Source organism: Neodiprion lecontei, chromosome 5 (assembly GCF_021901455.1).
Source record: "Neodiprion lecontei isolate iyNeoLeco1 chromosome 5, iyNeoLeco1.1, whole genome shotgun sequence".
Taxonomy (NCBI): domain Eukaryota; kingdom Metazoa; phylum Arthropoda; class Insecta; order Hymenoptera; family Diprionidae; genus Neodiprion; species Neodiprion lecontei.
In genome coordinates, this window is record NC_060264.1 from 7,688,837 (window position 1) to 7,708,983 (window position 20,147).

Sequence of the window (20,147 nt, forward strand, 5' to 3'; positions counted from 1 at the left end):
TTGGGATGTATGTAATGCACTGCCAAGTAGTTGATTCCTTCGATCCTGACTCAACGCCTGCGTGACGGTAAAATTGTGCGCGGAGATAAATTATGACAGTTTTTACCGATTCTATATCGAAATAACCTGCGAGCCCATTCTTCACTCTTTTATTCGATTAAAGTAGAGAAGAAAAGCGAGGGTTTTGAAAAATCGGAGGGTAGCAGAGGAAAGCTACAGCCTTGCACGGCGGCAAAAAAACTCGCGGAAGCTCGCATTAAGCACAGGTGGTTATGCGCCTGGAGAGTTTTTCTTTCGAAGAGCGTAACTCGTGCCCGATATTTATAGGTAACACATTTCGGGTGTATACTATCGGTGATATTGACTCCGGTACCGATAACTTCCCGTTAACCAGTCGTAAACTTTCTTCGCGGAGTCTCCTTTATTTTATTTTATTTTTTTTTTTTTATCGATATCCCTCCCCCTCACGATCTCAGTATTCGGAGAGTCGTATTTTATCGGCATTCAAGTCGAACCCAGGACATTGTCTGCGGAGTTGCAGGCCGCGTCTTATATCACACACAAACCTACGCACATAAGGACAAAGATATACTCTACGGGGGTGAATTTCGTTTACTGTCCGTATACGGCGGGTGGGCGATTCAAAGGGGCCAATTAATTTAGGGGATGTTTAGTGGCCGATCGTAAAATCTCTCCGGTATTCTCCGAGTTAACTTTATTTATCTCCCCTGTACGCAGCTGCAAGGTTACATCTTTGGGTATACATCCTATTTCGATAAGAGCGATCGGTCCGTAAATAAAAGAAAATGAACCCCGATAACGGGGTGTATAAAGAATTCGAAAATTCTGGCTGAATTTTATGCAACACGGCCGGAATTTTGACGCGCTGGCTAATTTTCACCGACTCTCCGTGAGCAGCGGCCGACGGTTTTCGCTTAACTAAAATGAAATCTGACTCGGGGTCGTAAAGCACGCGGCGCAAGCTTGGAGAGAGCATCTCGAATCCGGCTTCGCGTAGACTATCGTAAAATTCGCAGGGACTCATCACCGCTGAGCGTTGCAGGGGTGATTGTAGAGCTTGCAGGGTGTTCCGACTTGGGGCGTACCCCCCCCCCCCCCCTCCCCCCTCCTCCCCTTTCCTTCATAGTTAACCGTTTGCCTCTCTTAAACCGTATGCTAATGCAAAATCTAGTTTACGCCGAGTGGGGTTTGCTTTATCTATTTTCCTGCACCTAGTCTCGGCGTTTGGCAGGGCGAGGAGATATTGACGTCCTCCTCCGCCCCCCCCCCCCGCCAAGAACACGCCCGGAGTTAAGGATCTACCGAGGGAAGACGGGAAAGACGGAAAGCTGACGGTTGAAAGCTCCAGAAACCTGGAAGAGGCGGAGAGGACTCGTCACTCAGCTACGATATACGATTTTCTAGGCGTGTTCTACACGGAAACGAGGGAGAGACAAGTTGCACGGCGATCCTTATCGCGTACGCGGTTGCGGTAGAAATTTAGGACGTCTTCAAAAACGGAAATTGCGCGGGGCGAACGATAGGCTGGATTTTCCGGCATAAATTCCAGGCCCAGAGAAGAAGAAAATATACCTATCCATGTGAATATATCTATGTTTGTATTTATTTTATTCATTTATTTTTTTTAATTTTTTTTCTTTTTTTACTATTCACTCGTATTCGCGTACGCGTAAAATCACGGATCAATTTAGAAAATATCGGACTGCTTTCAGCACGTATAATTTCCTTAACATCAAAAATTACTCCAATTCCTTGGGCTTCGTTCAAACTGTGTAAAACGTGTGTAAAAAAAAAAAAAAAAAACAACTTTCATTCCAAACACTGACGAATCAAAAATATCCTCCCTACACGGGGAAAAAAAGAATCCTCTGCCATGACGATGCGTATTGCGTAAATAGGGTGGTTCTTATTTGGGGGTCGGAAAAATTTTCATTAGGATGTAGCCCAGGTCTGTGTTCCAAGTGATTCAAAAAAAAAGCTGTGTAAAGTTTCAAGCCTCTAAGTTAATTAGAACAAGTGCCGTTAAGCACGGAAAGTTTGGATGGTAACATACATGTAGGTTTCATAATGTTATTTCGTTTTATATAACTTTGGCAGAGTTGTTGTTTACAGTGATAAGGAACAAACCCCAAAAATTTCAAAATTTCATCACAATTTTATAATATGTTTCTTTTTACATATCAGCTTAATAGCATCACTTTTATTAGGCTTACATACAAGGGAGCAATAATTATAAAATTTTCAAATTTCCCAAGTTTCAAACCGGTTCCTTAATTCATACCAAAGTCACACAAAGCGGAATAACTAGTTATAAAAACTACGTATACACGTATTTTGCATTTTAAACTTTCGGAGCTTAGCGACACGCGTTCCAGTTGACGTAGAGGCTTAAAACTTTACACAGATTTTTTTTTCGAACGACTTCGAACAGATCTGGGAGGCGTCCCAATGAAAATTTTTCCGACCTCCAAATAAGGACCACCCTTCATCGTAGAGTACCATAATAAACCATACAAATACTAGGAAACTTTGAATTGATCACTGTGTCACAACGAAATTGATTTCATTGTTAATTTCAATAAAGATACAGTAGACTCTCTTCGAATAATGTAGCAAAACTGTTTATCAAAATCTAAATATTTAATTTCGGCACTCTGAGATATATTGAAAAAAATTTTCTCGTACAATCGCGCAATGATATTTTCACCGATATTTTCTTTTTATTAATATACCTCGTGAAAAAGCAAGAAGCGTGAATTCTTAGGGTGGAAACAGTCGGACAATGGCAGCCTTATAGCCAAGCATTCACGAACTATGAACTTGTATTAAACCGACCCGCGAGAGGCTCGTAAAGCAAAGTTTGAGCCGAACGACGACATTGGATATTAGATATGGAGTCCCATGGAACTTGTCCCGAGAGTAGATGTGGGCTTGCGTATTAGGGGGGCGGACTTGGTAGCCAATATACGTAGAACCTGGGGCATTTAGCTTATCGCAGTTGGTATCTCCCGTACGCCCCCAGGCGGCGGCGGCGGCGGCGGCGGTAAACTTCTGGCACTAAATCAGGCAGTAGCCTCCGGCCGGTTAAATTTGAACTAAAATATCGCGAATACGGGATAGCGCCGGCAAAATCCCGGGTGAAAAGGGGGTGAAACACGCTGCGAAATTCGGACAGCAGGCACTGGTCCAGCAACCCGACGTCGCGACGCCCGTCGTCCTTCTGATAAGGCTCGTTTGACCACAGCCGGCGGATATATCGCTTCCGATAATCATCTCCACCCCCTGTTTTGCTCCGTAATCCCTTGCCATGAATAAGCGAAACGGAGGGGAGAGACAGATTTGCGAGGCAAAAACGCGGAGCGATGGTTTTGGTCACGGTTTTGTTACGGATTATAACATACCGATGTATACGTTTACGAAGTGTAATTCTTATCAAACAACCTGTCATCGATCTATTCATCTAAGATGTTTCTTCCGTACAATTTGAAAGCAGAATTACAAGTAGTCTAGAAATCGTGCAGATTTTCCTGCCACTCGATTGATTATTCTGGAAATACATTTTTGCGGCAATTTCAGCAGTAAGTTAAAATCCTCGCGGTGAAAGATTCGAATTTAACAATTCCTCGACCCTGAGGCAATTAGGTGAAGGTACGGAGAACTTGAAATGGCTTTTTCTTACAAACACATGGCAATTTTTCGTGTTTCGTACATCGCGTGCAGGTACCGCCGTTAATTCGTTAGGCATCGTTTCAACGTAGGATCTATCGAGTCTGTAACGTATTATAACGTGGGCACGCATATAAAAATTTAACGACTAAAGAAGCAGAGGAGGAGGAGGAGAAAGAAAGAGACGGAGATGAGACTCGCATAACGAATTCATTTTCAGTACCCACGTCACGGGTCGAGTTGTCAAATTTCTCTCCGCAGGTTTCGAGATGTGCAAACACGCAAAGAGACGACTGGTTCTCACAAAATCAGGGGACAAAGGAATACCTCCTTAGGTATAATATTTTCATGAAAGCTCAACCGCCCTGCCAAGCTCCCCTGGCACAAGGGGCAGCCGGCAGTAATGACATTTCCATTGTTGCATTTTGGCCCATTGTGCAGCAGCTCACCCGATCTCTCCATGATCTCTTGTACCTACGTATCTTTCCCGATGAGAGCCTCATTTATTTCCTTCAAGGCACGGCCGGTGGTGACCGTATCGTTTTATCTAAAACCCCCGCGGAAAGAAAGAAGAGAGAAGGAGAATCCTTGCTCACGTCAATCGTGAACGTGTCGCATTTCTCTCAGCAAATACTGTGTTTCAACGTTTCCTTTTTCTTTTTTTTTTTTGCAAGCTTTTGTACGTCCGAAAGCTTCAAAGGTAGAAAAAATATGCGCAGATTTTGACGCGTCTGTTGTTCGTCAGGCTCTCAAGCGCGAGATAAAATTCTCGTAAACGCTTAAGTAAAACGCACCGGAGGGTAGGTGGATTCTCTTTTTAGACACGAAAGCTTACTCCTCGCATCTTTTTCAGCAACGTTTTCCCGAATCCTCGTACCTGCGAGCAGCCTTTGCTCCGCTCCCATACCGGCAGCAACATAAACGTTATGAATGCGTAAAAAGCGTAATAAAGTTAAAGACTTCTCGAGAGAGAGGTTCAAGGGGTGCATGAGCATCCCGTTTAACGGGGGGTTACCAGGGGCGGTGTATGAGAACAGAGTCAAGATTGCAAGAAACGTTTCTCACGACTTTCATCCCCCGGCCGATTCGTGTGTCTGCTCGTGAAAAACATGCTTTACGCCTCCTAAACCTCCCCTGATCATACGACCCTTCCACCAGCGTCGGTTCGACTCTGAATTGAACTTTTTTTTTTTAACCCCGTGTAGAACCAATTTGATCCAGTCGATGATTCATTTTTCCTCAAATAATCAATTAACAATTTACGCCAAGTATAATTATGTTTGATACTATCGTAAGACAAAAAAAAAAAAAAAAACAAATAAAAAAATAATCAATAATTCACACGCTTTGTGAACAGTATAAAATGTTTCATAAATTTCCATCTCCAATTAACAAGTGCGCGATAATTTTTTTTAAACAGCCGAATTACTTTAGCTACAAAAGTGGTCAAATTATCACATTACATGCATCGCAATGAAATTATACTCAACAACCGTATTACCGTAAAATTTTTTGAACTGTTTTTGTACGTTAAAAACCGGTTTCTTCAACACAAAGAATTATGAAGTCAGTGCTAACCGCGATTAAACAATTTCGAGCGGTTTTGAAACGATGTTTGAAAAACCATCTTCAAAGAAATATCCGAAACTGTTATTCAATTCTGTTCAGCACTAAATCCGAGTTCAGGGAGCATAAAATAAGGTCGAAATACGCAAAGCGCTGTTAAACCGCCGTAACAGGCGGCAGCTATCATTGCAGGGAAGTGAGAAAGGTTGCGAGTTTTCAGGAGTATTGGAAATCCTGATCTCAAGGCTTACAGAAGTAAGAGCGCGAAGGACCTCCAAGGCGCAGCAGGGGTTCATTAATTACGACTTGATTAAATTACCGCAGAGATGACGACGCCTCGTTAAATTTCGAGTGGGGGGGGGGGGGGGGGGGTGAAGGGAGGAAGGGGCTTAAGCGATTACTTAAACGATTGACGACGAGTCTTTCACGACCAACAACGTACCGAGTGTTTCTCCTGGCATCTAGGGGCTCTACCTGCCATCCAACGTGGCTTTATGCCGTTTCGAAGAGCTTGCTGTTCCTCCTAAAGCTACGCTATAATTCAGAACCGACTGCGTCCTGACATTAGAAAAGTTTACGAAACTAATTTCACACTCGCTCGCGATGTCTCGTCCTTTTTCCCCTGAATTTAAACGACATTTGAAAACGTCCACTGCAGAATTATAAGAAACTTTCTTGGTACAGTGGGAGTAAAAATTCCTTGCTGAGATCTTGCCGCATCGATATGATTATATTATACTTCAATTTATTCGTTCCTCGTTTTTCGTACACCTCTTATCTGGTTTTCTCTTCTTTCAGTCGTATATCAACCCGCTCGAGATTCAGTTACAGTAAATAACTTTGTTTACATTTGAAATAAACTTTGTTTCAACAAAATCGTAAATTAAAAAAAAAAAAAAAAAAAACCATGATAAAGTAGCATAAAGTTAAGCTGCTATATTTTGGGTGTAGACAGAGATAAGAGCTTGATCGAGATAACTGATATTTATTTGAGCAAGCAAAATATAGCCAGTAAATAAAGTGGATCCAGTGTTGTTGTTTATTTTATCCGATAGGTACAAAAAAACAGTGAACCGTTCAGTGATTTTCGTGGTTTAGGAATCGAAACGTTATTTATTAGACTGTCATCTAAATATCTTCTCACGTAGAATTCTCTCAGTACCTAATTTCTTGTATATTATTTTCGATTTCGAACATGGCAAGATAATTTATCCACAACTAGTAAATTTTTTTCAACATTTTACTGAAACTATGAAAAAAATTTCCAGCTGTGATTGAAAAGAAAAAAACCGGCTTTCCATACAAATAAAATCATTTCAGTTAATTCGCATCAAAATTCACAGGGTTCAGATATATCCATGTAAATGTGCATTTTTTTTTTCAAATACATTTGCATATTTTTCACTTATACGTGTAACAGTGATGAATAAAAATGAACTGAATTTCTCATAATTATTGCAGGTAGCGTATTTTCTGACGTTTCGGTACCATCGAATAAAGACTAACCGACCTATCCCGGATCATGAATTTCCCAACAAAATGAATAACAGGATTAGAATTCAGGTGTTGTAGAACGAGCGAAAGAAAATACATAAAATCGCACGGCGCTTGGCTCGCGGAAGATGCGATGCACCGAGATCCTCGGAATGCAACGGCGAACTTTGAACCGTGAAATAGCAATAGACGCGGATGCAATAAAGCCGCGTACGTCGCAGGGCAAAGTAATGGGCCGAAATAATGTGAAAACGAAATACCATGACGAGGAGTTGGTTGCCCGGTAGGCTGAAGAGGAGGGGGAGGGCGGCATGTGTAACGATACTTGTATGTAAATGAGAGGCTTGTTTCTAAATTGGGTTGAAAGTCGAGACCCGTTGTAGTAATTAATATCTCGATGTACACCGAAAGTTATTCCTCCTTATATACCGTGATGGGAACGAGAGCGGGTTACACGTGAGCAAACGAGGCCTCCGGGAGTCGTACCAATCATAATCGTAAACCCCTGCACACGTGAAACTGAAGCTACAAGCAGCCAAAGCCAGCAGCCAAACGTGTTTAAACCTTTTGGAAATAGAAAAATACGGTCCGGTTTTTACCTCATAATTCTATAAAAGTATTCGGGGTTTGAGCTATTTCACAAAATTTTCATTCCGGCTGCTAGCTTCAGCCTCGTTCTGCACTGAGAGAAATTTTTAGTTCCGATTACCCCTCGGTCCTTGACTATTTTCATTTTTTACCACGATCGAAAAATATGCTTCCAGGTAGAAAATGAAAATTAGTTTTATAGCCGTTACTAGAAAGTCTAGTATCCGTTACTATTCTTTCTCATTACGATCACTCTTGCTATATTTTCTTGCAACTGTTGCGAAAATTTAACGCTCGTGCAACGATAAATTGACGTTAAAGCCTTGCTTAACTAAAAAAGTAAAGTAAACCTAACAAACTGATTTCGCGTTGCAATTACCAAAAAAGGATCGACGATCAGCGGAAAATGTTTACGCGTACCTCGTTTTTCCTAATTCCAACAATATTCAAACACTTTTTTTCTAACGATGACTGTTCTACCCAATTTTTCTAGTTACCGTGACAAATGAAATTTTTCCCAGTGTGCAGACTGCAGCTATAAAAATACAGCTTCGAGCAACCGAACGTCGAATGATAAATTTCTCGACCACGTTATTTGTAACAAAAAGACAATAAACACACAACGGTTGGGTCAGAGCGCAGACTATAATTTCAGGAAAATAATCCCAGGAATTTTTCGACGCCCGGAATGCGGAGCGAGGATAATAATTCGAGTTCCCAGCTGTTTAACGCATGGCGCGGAGGGTGTCCAGGGTTGTTTATAAATTCCATTAACCCGACTGACGAGGCCTGTTCATTTATAGCTGTGACCACCACCTAACGCTCCAAAAATATCATCCACCATCCTGAATTAGCCGATTAACAAGAGATGCACTCACCCATCGAGGTCCTCGATATTCTTGCGGATCCATGGAGTCCTGTTTCCTGTCCCCCGAAGGTACGGAGCGGATAGCACATCGTTTTTTATTCACATCCTACACTTTTTGCCGGCTCGGGTGTTTAACCACAGCGGCAGCAGCAGCGGCAATCCTTCAATTTGTCGCGGTGATTACGCGAGCCTCTTGAAAACAGAGAATTAATTTCCTCCCGTCTGCTGCAAACACGAAACGACACGCGAATCTCACATTACAAATCCTTACCTCGGAATCAAACGAGGAGAAAAATGAACAAGAGGAACCAAATTTTTACATCATAATTTGCTAATTTCACCGAAATCATTATACCGCCCGGATCACCTGCCGCCGCCATTTTGGATCACCTTCGCTCGAAAACGCGCCGATCCGTCATTAAGATCGTTTTGTTTGCAAACGCGAAGGAGAATTGGAAGCCGTGTTAACCGTTCGGCGTCCAGATTGATACTGTCAAAATTTACAACACCAGATTTGAGTGTTCAGAGGGGTCTTGTTTACATTTACAGGTGTGTAAGGTGACCGTCCTTGTCACACGTTCGTATCGCTGTTGATACACACCGTTCCGTGTATAAACATATCTAATACGCGATATAAGTGTCTCCGCGGGTTTCCCGTCACGCCCATTTTCTCACCCATGTATAAATACAAATGGTAGCGGTTTTTTGTAGACCGCGGAACGAGGGAAAATGGCTTGGCGAAGACAGGATGAGGAGTTCTTTGAGTAGCCGTCGTTTTTTTCTTTCCTTCACCTATGCGTCTATGCACGTATTACAATGTTTAGCCGCATGTCATGGCATTCCTCCTCTTCTTCGCTATGGCATTTACTTCTTCGAATAGCCGCAGGTTCACAGGCGGCACGCACCGAGAAACTTGGGTGTCTTAGGAGGAACTTGAGACCGTCTTACACGCCGGATTACAAGGATAAACTACCTTTCCGATCCCTCTCACTCCCCTCTCAATCTCTCTCTCTCTCTCTCTCTTCAAGTTTTCGAGTCCTCCGAGTCAGTTTACTCGATGCTGAGATGGTATTATCTGATAATCCACGGTTTTCCAACTCCTAAGGGGATCTGATACTAATTACTTGATTAGTACCCCGGGATATTCCTTAACCCTAAATCCTGCATGTATATGTCTCGTAGCATTACGGTTCCGGCAGAAAGTTACAGTGACGTGAATATCTTAGTTGCAGACAATGCTCGAATTGATCCGTTAACTTTAAAATGAAATTATTGCCTAAAAAATTTGTTCGAGTGATGAAATACTTTTTTAACGATTTTGCGATCTTTCGGACATCTTTGAAAAATTTACGTTTTTTCTCGCAATGTGAGAATAATACTAGAAAATAAATAGCGGCAATCGATTTGTCAGAAAATTTCAACCCTCCTTCGTATATTTGATAATTATTTGACGTGCAGGCTATCTCGAAAAAATCGTAAAAAACGAAAATCAAGATTGTTGACTATAGTGTAAGAAAAAAAAAAAAAAAAAAACGCGAACGGATTAACTGCCACGCAGAAATGCGCGTGCGCTAAAATTCGAGAGCAATAAGCAGTTGTTTTTTCAGAATGACCAACATTCGTAAATTCAGATGACAAGTCGCTGCGATGTATGCAACCTCAAAACTGTTGGTAACCCTGACAAAACAACTGCACTTGCTTTAGAATTTTAGCGTACGCTCATTAAATCGCGCAGTCGTTAGCAATTCACTCTGTTTATGCAACGTATGTATAATGCAAGACTTGTTTTTCCCACGAGTGGAAATTTTTCGCGGCAAACAAGAACGGCGCGGATTGCCAAATGAATATTCTCGTAGGAGACGACACAGTGTCTGGGGGAGGCGGTAAAATGTCGCAGCATCTGGCGCCGCGCGTCCTGGAGACCCCGGGCGAGTCCTGGAAATTATTAATCCTGTCAGAAATAGTAAATCATATCCAGCAGCGTTATGCGGGGCGACCTAGCGTCTGTCCGCACCCCTGATTTAGCGTCTTTACTTTTGAACCCTTCCTTCACTTCCTTCTTGATTTACGCGAGTTAACCGACGCTGCAAAGAGAGAGAGAGAGAGAGAAAGAGAGAAAGGAGAGGAGGAGGATGGAAGGAGCGAAAGTTTGCCAGGCTGACTCGCGTATGATTCACGATTTGCGATTCAGCCTTCCAGATAGGCCCTGCAACCGGCCTTACAACCCTCTAGAAATTTACAAGCGATTCTTCCTGGCTTTTTATTACACCTACGTTGGTATGCCTGTGCCACGACGATTCCCGGCGTTCGCCGCGACTTGACGGAAATTCGGGACGCTGACCCTTTGATATTTCCTCAAACCCATCAATATGCATACAAGCTTGGGTGCCTGTATCTGAATATTATTTATAACAGGGCGAGAAGAGAAAGAGGGAAAGAGAGGGTGGGAAACAAGTGGATCCCTTCTAATGGGCTTCGGGCCTGACCGTGCATCGTGTCATTATCGGACACGAGTAATAAATTGTCTTGGGCCCGAACCAAACTCGCCTACAGTTTAGAAATCTCAAGACTCCCAGACTCCAGGATTATCCCGTGTCTCTGAGCCCATCGTGGACGCTTTTGTGTCACAGGAATAATTCTCGTATCGTGTAGGATCATTCACGCACACGCTTAAACCGCTCCATCGAATAACGACTCACTCGAGCTGAGATTCGGTGAGGGAATGCAATTGGTATCGTAGATTACAGCGAGTGTCGTTACGGTTCGTATAATAAAAACTGAGATCGAATGACACGGATCAGATCCTTTATAATCCATCCGACGATGCCTCAATGTCTCAATGTCACGTATACCTGATACAGAGTACGTGACAGATTTACCGAGAAATCAAAGAATCCGTTTTCATTCCGGACCAAAGTTTCATCTCCGAGCATCATTACTTGATAATAAGAATAAACAATTTTATCTGTTCGAAAAACAAATTCGTCGTAATAAGAAAGATCACGAATAGTTACAGTGCATTATTTGAAAAGGGCAACAGATACGACATTCAGGAGGACGAGAATTTTGTAGAGTAACAGAGAGAAGGGTGGCTAAAAAATGGCCAAAACAAAAAGGAGAAAGTTTCACGAAGATGAAGATGCAGAATCGTCCCGGCGTAGCGGCTAACTTTCGAACGAAGGGAGCCCCAAGGACCAATTAGTATCAACTTTTGGACAAATGCTCTTCTTTCTCCTCGAGTCTGCTGGAATTAGCATATCGAAATACAGCCGGTATGAAAAAAAAAAAAAAAAAACGGGGGATGGGGGGAGAGAGAAGGAAGGAACTGACCAAATTTAAGACAGTCGTTCTCGAAGGCTGCAATACGAAACATATATATATACCTTCGAGGCTTGCGGAGTTTGTTAGGCTCTTTTCTTCGAGCACCTTCGGACTCTTTGGAATGAGTTTTGCGCCTTCGGGGCTGCTCTCACCTAGGATATCTCTTTGGGGCGCTCCTTGCCTCCGGTTCTCCCACCCCGGCTCCTAACTACGTTATGAACGGCTTGAAGCACTAAGGAAATTAGCATACCTACCCAAATTCAACGCGGAGCGCCGGCTAAGGTCCTGCACAAAGGATTAACTCCGCTCCGTTCTCTCTGTGCAGTTCGAGTACCTTAAACAGGGTGCTGCGATGGCCGAACGGACGGCGTCGCCGAACCTGCAGGAACATTATTGCCCTTTTAATTGATAGTAATGCGTCTGCAGCATCGTTAGGCAACTGCGGCGGTCGCTCCTCTCGATGGTCCAATTAACAAACTCCTTGGACGTGTTAACGTGGCGAAGTATAATTATACACTGAGAAAAATTTCATTTGTTACAGTTACTAGAAAAATTGAGTAAAAAAATTTTTCGATCGTGGTAAAAAATGAAAATAGTTAAGGACTGAGCGGTAACCGGGACTAAAAGTTTTCTCTCATTGTCAGCGTACCTTTAACCGAGATGTTAAAGAGCAGTATTTTTCCATTAGCCAGTGTATCGGAACGCCGGATTCCTCGTTCAGCAATCGAACACCCGACAATCGATGACAAATCAATCATCGCTATCAGCTCATTCTTACGCTCTGACTCTTGGGGCTCTTTTCCTTGAGGAGATATCGTATATAACTTCCTGGAAAATGATCTGCATCTCAGAGCTGAACGGAACAAATCTACTAGAAAAGTGATTAGAAACGTTCAAAAGTGATTAGAAACGAAACAAGATCGAGGTCTAAGAGCTTTTTTTTTTATAATTTCGGTACTTGCACCGTGAAAGAAGCTTCCAGTTATCTCGCTGCAGGTAAGGGTCGGAGTTCCCAGATTCAGAGGGATAATTCGTCTATTAGAATTGTCGTGCTAATACGGCCGCTGCTCTCCTGCAGGAGCAAAGCAATCTACCCACCCACTGCTGCACGTGCGTTTGCAAGCTCGACACATACTCGCATGTTAAACTTGGCGATACGTTAGCTAACACGTGTGAGCAATTGCCAGATACGGCGGCATGTCGTTGCTGCAAGGATCAAAGGAGAGGGAATAGCGGCGTTAAAAATGTCCTCGCAAATCTGAAGAGGAAGGTGTTTTCAAGAGATGCAGGAATCGTGTCGCCAATTAATCCGGGAATTTAGGACGGCAATAATCACCTTTGCTTTGGTTCACCTTCGCGAGTTCGTTTTTCCTTTCAGAAGAAACACGTTTTCACGCGTTTCAAGGGCTGATGGAACGTTGTTATTTTTTTAACATAACCGAAAGTCTGTCCAGCAATGACCGACCGAACGTACTGTTGAACGCACTGTATACGTAGGGAGGTTTACGGCACGATGACGTTACTTTGAAAATTATATGGTGGAGTAAGAGGTTCTAGGAATTGGTTTCTCCGTTTTTTCCTTGTTTTGTTTTTTTTTTTAATTACTACGGACCACCTGAGATTTCTAAGAGCTCGGCAGAACGGCGAGGAGAATTTAAGTCCGTTTTTAAAGGCCCATTTGCTGCTGCGCGCACATTGTTATACCTATAATACCAAAATGGGACTGCAGGAAATGACAAAGTCAGGGGAAATTAGAAACGAAATATAGGAGATTTAATGGACGGAGAATAACTAACAATAAGACGAAAAAAAGTCGACGAGCCTTGCTCGTCGTATTATTTTTTTTTTTTTTTTATATGTCTGCTTATTTACAACCAAAGATCGTGGCGCACAACCATTAGCAATGCGGGATATAGGTATAAACAATATATTATATACGCGCTTGTGCGTGTAATATATACATAATGATGGAATTATTTCGAGTTTATTTTCCGGCCGAAGATTAGGCGCGTTAACGATTTGAAAACAGACCCATAATTCTTTCGAGGCACGTTATTACGAGCCCTGATCTCGTCCCACATTCCGTGGATTATCCAAGTTTTCGAATCGTTTTTGACCGCCTCTGAAAAAAGTCTTTACAGTTCCTTTGCACGTTGGATGTAATCCAAAGTCCGTATTTTTTTTTTCTCTCTTCTCTTTGGGCAACAAACTTTTGGATGAAAATGTTTCTGATATGTGTTTCACTATACGACGCGAATTAAGATTCAAGCTGTCAGGCGTTAACGTCGAAAATAAAATTTGATTCACCTTAGAATTTCGTTTACTATTTATACGCGACGATCGTCTCGCGCCCACGCGCATGCGAATAATATCATCTTATCGAGGATGATGACTTTTTCTCGCCTTTTAATCGCGTCATTTCAACACCTAAGAGAAGTTTTATCTCTTTTTCACACGGCGCAACAACGTCGGACACGTGTTCTTAACGACATTTCGTCATTCGGAGTGAGGGCAATGATATTCTCAGCTCGATCATGAAACGGACAGCGCCCCGATCACACGTAATAAGAAATCGGCCGAAAGCTCGCTGTCAATAGTTATAAAAAGGTTGACTGCAATGCCTGCAGTGGATGTATAGACGAAGATCAAAATCGAGGCGTGTCTCAGCGGGAGGCGATAAGCTGAACATATGTATAATATTACAGCTGTACAGGTATTACAAAAGTATTGGTCTGTCCACGCCGAAGTGCAGAACCGTCGAGACATCGGTTCTAAATATGGGCAGCCATAACTATCGGGAATTGATTGCAAAGCCGTGGATCTTACAGATGCTGCATGCTCATTTTTGTTATCTCTTTTATCTCGTTTTCTCATTCTGTGAGAAGCCACAGCTGAGGGAAAAAGTATCCGGGTGCGAGAAAACCGTTCACTGAAATCTAATTTTTAGTTTCGGTTACCGCTCAATCCTTCTTAACCTTTTTAATTTTTTACCACAATCGAAAAATATACTTCTAGGTATAAAATGAAAATTAGTTTTCTAGCGTGCCTCGTTTTTCGTAATTCCAACAATATTCAAACAGTTTTTTCAACGATACCTGTTTTATTCAATTTTTTCTAGTTACTGTAACAAATGAAATTTTTCTCAGTGCTGGATCATCGTCCAAGTTTTCTAAAATCTTCGCCGTTACATTCAACGCAGGTAGCTGCTTCTGCAGATTGAATAGAGAGGCTTCGAATCGTGCTTAATAGAGATACGTGCGGAGCCCGGGGTTCGAAAGGGTGAAAAACAATTTTGTTACACACGTAGGCGGAGGTTGGGGAAAGAGGGGAAATTTTAATAGCTCAGGTACCTAATTGCGTGTGTAATAAAGGTTTTGAAATTAACCTTAAACTCGTGGGAATTAATGGCGAGGTCATTATACTTCATCAGGAATATTCTTGGCGAGTCGGCCTTAGAGTTCGTGCAGGAATTCCTTACAAATTTCAATTTTCATATTCCTTTTTATACCCGTGTTGAAACATTCGTTCGGATCTACGATCACCAATCTCGACGATTAATCAACGAGCGGTTGAATAGGTATGTATTCCGGTTTAATAATAATCAGACGGCGTTTATTAATTCAACTACCGAAGTCTCGAAACGTTCTTCGCGTGCATAAAAGCCAATTAAAACTTGACTTATGGCGCCCACCGCGAGATAGTCGTTTTCTTTCGCTACCGAAATCTGCAGCGCCCCTTAAATTCTGACGATCTGCGGCGCAGTCTTTACTCCAAACAAGGTCGAAAATACTCGAACCGCAGCCCCCGAGGGGTCCTCGCATTTTTTTCCGTAAATTATAGACGGTCCCTTTTCGTGCCCAACTCGAGGGCCCTGAAGGGCTGTACCCGAAGTATTTTAGGAGAAGAGAATAATAACAGCAACAAAAACGATAATGATAATAATAGCAGTAAATGAGACCGGGGTTAATCGCCGCCATTATTCATTGTAAATATTATGTCGGGATTAACGCTGGTGGGTATCTATAATTACACGACTACGCTATCAGCTGTGTAACAGGCGGAAAAACTGTACATGCAGTAAAATTTTTTTCCACTTCCGATAATAGTGTAATTTGTATGGATAGTTAAAACCCTTTTTACGCCTCTCTTTGTCACAGTCGCTTCATTCAAAGTCTCAATTACACACACGAGAGACATATTATTACGAATTAAGCCGTGACTAAAGGCGAACCTGAAAAACTTGACAATAAAAAAGAGGGGGAGAACGAGAGAACCAAAATTTATGACTCGTACACGACGTTTGATAATTGAAAATCTAATTGGAATCGACAGGCGGTCCTGACGACGACTATTGTCCTCTTTTGGAGGATGAAGAAGAGAGTCGTAAGAAAAAAAAAAATCATCTCTTGCACGGTGAATGGCGGAATTTTTTGGTGACGAAAATTAATCCTATAGAAATCGAGTTTATGATACGGTTAGTGATACGGCGCATACGTTAATATCCAAGCATACTAATCGACATGCGTGTGTACGCGCGAGGAAAAATAGGAAAAAAAAAAAACGAAAAGTCGATTTTGTGTACGCATAATATTCGCTACGGGAGAACGGAAAGCGGTGGCCAGTACCAAAGTGCAAAGCATCAACTACGTGTAATTATCTTTTTACGACGGTGATCCGACCGCCATCTTACCTACGCCTTACCCGTCGGTTCCCCGAGGGTACAGGGTGTCCCAAGAGTTATCGAAAACCCCTGTAAACGTACAGTGGTCGTCAAAAGTTGGCGAGATGAATGACGGATGACGCAAACAGAGCGGAGACTGGGAAGAGCGAAGAAGAGACGATACGAACTCGGAATAGAAGAGGCCCTGGAAAAAGGGCGGGAAAAAAGCACTGACAAGGTCGGATTTGATCCGAAACCTTCGATGCTCGAATTGCCCGACAGACACTCCTCGACTCGCATAGATTTTACAGTTAGAAAACAGATCTTAACCGTTAAATGTTATTCCCCTTGTACCTACTAGGCATAATTGCATGTGGATACTCGTAGCAACTGTAGCGGGATTGCTACACCTTGGGTGAGTAGCTCGCGCAGCTCGATAGTAAAACGTTCAAGGTGATTATAATGGTTGTCAGTTATTATAAAAGGGGGGGAGAACCCCACTTACACAAAGGCTACAAAGTCGATTGGCAGCTACCTGCAGCTCGCTCACACTGTTGCTGCTGTTGTACAAAGACACGGAAAGCACTCAGGAACCAAGTTTCAAGCCCGCTTGTTTCCAAGATGCGTCAATGCCTAGCTTCAAAGAAATCTCGAGTGGGCTAATGGTGCGCATCCATTGTACGAGCAGAATCCTTCGGTCCTGTCTTCCAGCTGCTTCGTTCGACTTTGAATGCAACGTCCACCGGAACTCGAATTCCCAAGTGACTCGGTCGGTTCGTTGTTGCCAGATTCTGACCGTCGATCGGCGTTAATCGATGGATCATAACCTCGGGTTTGGTGTCCTTTATTGTTTCAACTGACTCGGTGTCCATGTTTGAATAATTCTCTGTCAAAGTACGACGTGATCAAATGTCGATCATTTACTAGTCCTCAGTTTCACCGACAAGGTATCGGACTTCGGGATCACTTCGTAGAGAGAGACGCGCACGACGAAGGAACAGATCGCTAAATCGACTGGCCACAGGAACGCCATACATTTGCTGATTATGCGGTCCGTTTGGTCCTTTTCCATTTCTGTGGTCTGCACCGGGTTAGAAGCCCTGGAGTCCGGTGGGCACGAGGCGAACGTAGGTGAATGTAGGCGCAGGAGTGCGTGCTGGAGGCAGTTGTTCGTGCCTGAGTGTTCATAATGCTCGTTGGCATGTATAATGCACGCACGAACTCACGCTTGCATACGTATGCATACACGCGTATATTTGTGTACGGTGCATGTACGTGTACGTCGGTATTTCTACGTGAGCATATGCCTAGGAAACGACAGACGGATGGATGGATGGATGGATGGATAGACAGAGAGACAGACACCTACCTCTCTGCTCGACTGTCTTGTTTTCTTCGATCGCAACGGGACACGATTTCTTCGAAGTCAGCCATCTTGGGAATGATGGGCCCCGTTGTTTATCCTCCGGCGATAAATTTTCGCCTCTGATATGTTTATGGATGGGTTCGAGGAACCGGAAAATATCCGCCATCGTCGACGATGATACGGTGACTGATGAATCGCGAAATGAATCATTTAGTCGCGAGTACACTGTGACGAGGTAGGTTTGTGGTGTTGGTGAACCGGTCTCAAAGGATCTCGACCAGTTCTCCAGTTTATGGAAACACGCTTCGTAATCGCTTTATTGTGCCAAATTTGTACCAAACTCATCCTTGCTTTCGTGATAAGCACAAAATCGCGACTACGGATTTTACCCGGAACAAGTATAACCCCGTAAGAAACAGCGGCCATTTTGCCGCCTCGTGCAGAGTACCAAGTTAGTGGAAAGAAAGGAGGAGGAAAATGAAACGATCACGATAGCTGTGTATCGCGAACAAGTATGCGGTTTAGTGCAGCCAGGCTCCTGTTAAGTTGTAAAATGTTAAGCAGGACGCGGTAAACCGTGGTTGCCTAGGGTGGCCACCATACGGGTTTGCGGAGTTCTCTCGATGAGGTTCTTTCGAAGCCACTTAGTCAGCTTGCACGCCCGGAGAACGTTGTGTGTTTTTCCAAGTGAGATAGGCACCCAGGAGAAACTCGGCTGCGCCGGCGATACGATCTGAATATTTTTGTTCCGCAACTTTTTTAGATCATCGACGGAGAGGCTTCTTGATCTGTATTTTCCGATACCCCACGGGGACGGAGTTCTCGCAATCAGTAGCCGAGGAACGGCTCAAAACCACTTAGGAAGTATCACCGTCGGTCTCGTCAGCTCCGGTATATAGGAGTTCGTTAAGAATTCCCCTGATGGAATGATGTTTATTGGACGAGATAGATAAACCGGATCGCGTGCGAAACGCCGAGCCAATCTTCGCGGAATGGAGGCAAGAAGAAGGACTGATAGAGGGGAGTGCGAGGTGGAAAAATTGTAGGAAAAAGGGGAATACTCGGGTGAAAAAGGAACTGCTGAAGAAACGCCGATTGCACCTGACACTCGAGTAATTGACTCGATCCGGCTCAAACTATTTTAACAACTTGTCGCTCCAATCATCGTCTTGCGAAAACAGAACGTTGTACATAATTGCCTGTTACTGCCTTTACGGCAATTCGTACGAACTCCACCTGCCGATAGAATAGAAAGCTCTGTCGAACTTCACTCCGAGATCTATCGTGTTCGTATCGATTCGACGCGAGACACCGAATTGATTAAAAACACCCGCCATTTGGACACCTTTCAATTCGACGCGGAAAATTGGATAATTTCGGGGGCCTCGTCTCTTCGACGGACGATAATAAATAGCTTTTGAATAATTTTACAACCATGAGCAACGACGAACGCGGTTCTGTGGTCGAAAAATTTGTCCAATGCCGCAGCGTTAAGAAATTACTCAATTTCTCGCTATCGGTCGGTCCATTCCACGGCTGGGATAAAATTTATTCAATTTCTTGTTCTCTATCAGCATTCATTCAATAAATCTCACGGCATTTCCCGGCTTATCACCGCCTCGTTCGTTAGCCAGACACGTAACGTCGTTTGACCCGGTCAAATGCGAATGATAAATCTTCAAGGTAGGTAGGTAGGTGACAACACATGCCAACGTTCTGAGCATTTCGAAACTGATCAACTACCGATCGCCGAAAATCATTATTCAGAACTATGGAAATTCGACGACAACTTGAAGTGTTTGTAAGGTGGTCGGACATCATCGCAGTGACTACATTGTTTTGGTGAGGCTTTTTCAATTCTCGCCGACACGGCGCGTTCCTCGACAAACAGATTCATATCGGGCCGAGGCACTCGCGAGGGATGTCTGTCATTAAATATAGATCAGAAATGCCAGCGATGACGCCCCGGGGCCTGCGAGGAAGGGTCCCGTCCGAGTCTTCGGGGCCCGTCCCTCGATCCTCGAGCAGCATGACACGCATTTATGAACCAAGGATGAGCACTCAGACCAAGTATGTAGGCTGTCCGTCGACGACCCGAACCGTCACCGTGCCGTTCGTCGATTGATACATAAATCGATCAGGCCCGCCAATGTTTTTGCCGGATTTAAGATGTGTATAAACACCAACAGGTGAGCTGAGAACAGCGAGCCTTGGATGATCGACGTCGTGTAGTTGTAACCGAATTTTTTACACGATCCCTGCCGGTAGACAAGGTGGTAACACATCGAGGCTTCGAGAGACCTCGAGACTTCGAAAGACTTCATGACGTCACGTGACCACACGTGACTTCAACTGAGTTTAGCTGACTCGACGTGTCTTTGGGTGACTTCAGGTAACTTTGAGTGATTTTCAATGATTGAGTGAAACTTCGCGACTTGAAGCAATTTCACGTGCCTTAAGGTGACTTTAAACGACTTCTTGGGCTTTGTAAGACCAAGTGACTTGATGCCTTCACGTGAATTGAGGTGACTTTAGGTGCCTTCAGATGACTTCAAATGACCTCGAATGTCTTTGGGTAACCTTGCGTGACTTAAGGC

The 20,147-nt window shown here is 43.4% G+C and overlaps 1 protein-coding gene and 1 long non-coding RNA gene across 10 annotated transcripts in view; one reads left to right on the forward strand and one right to left on the reverse strand.

Moving 5' to 3' along the window:
- Positions 1 to 12,511, reverse strand: part of LOC124294638 — a 69,176-nt gene extending 56,665 nt beyond the window's left edge. The window contains exons 1-3 of the long non-coding RNA XR_006904562.1: positions 12,174 to 12,511; positions 11,587 to 12,040; positions 8,214 to 8,428 (exon numbers count right to left, since the gene is read on the reverse strand). This is a non-coding gene — a long non-coding RNA (uncharacterized LOC124294638). The remainder of the gene's footprint in view (positions 1 to 8,213; positions 8,429 to 11,586; positions 12,041 to 12,173) is intronic.
- LOC107220191 (protein prickle) overlaps positions 1 to 20,147 on the forward strand; it is a 115,778-nt gene that overhangs the window by 82,317 nt on the left and 13,314 nt on the right. The window contains exon 1 of one of the 9 annotated variants that reach the window (XM_046740778.1): positions 8,927 to 8,967. The exons of the other annotated variants lie outside the window; for them this stretch is intronic. Coding sequence (XP_046596734.1) covers positions 8,933 to 8,967 — 35 coding nt within the window. The 5' untranslated portion in view covers positions 8,927 to 8,932. Of the gene's footprint in view, positions 1 to 8,926; positions 8,968 to 20,147 lie in introns of those variants that run through there. 9 annotated transcript variants of the gene reach the window in all.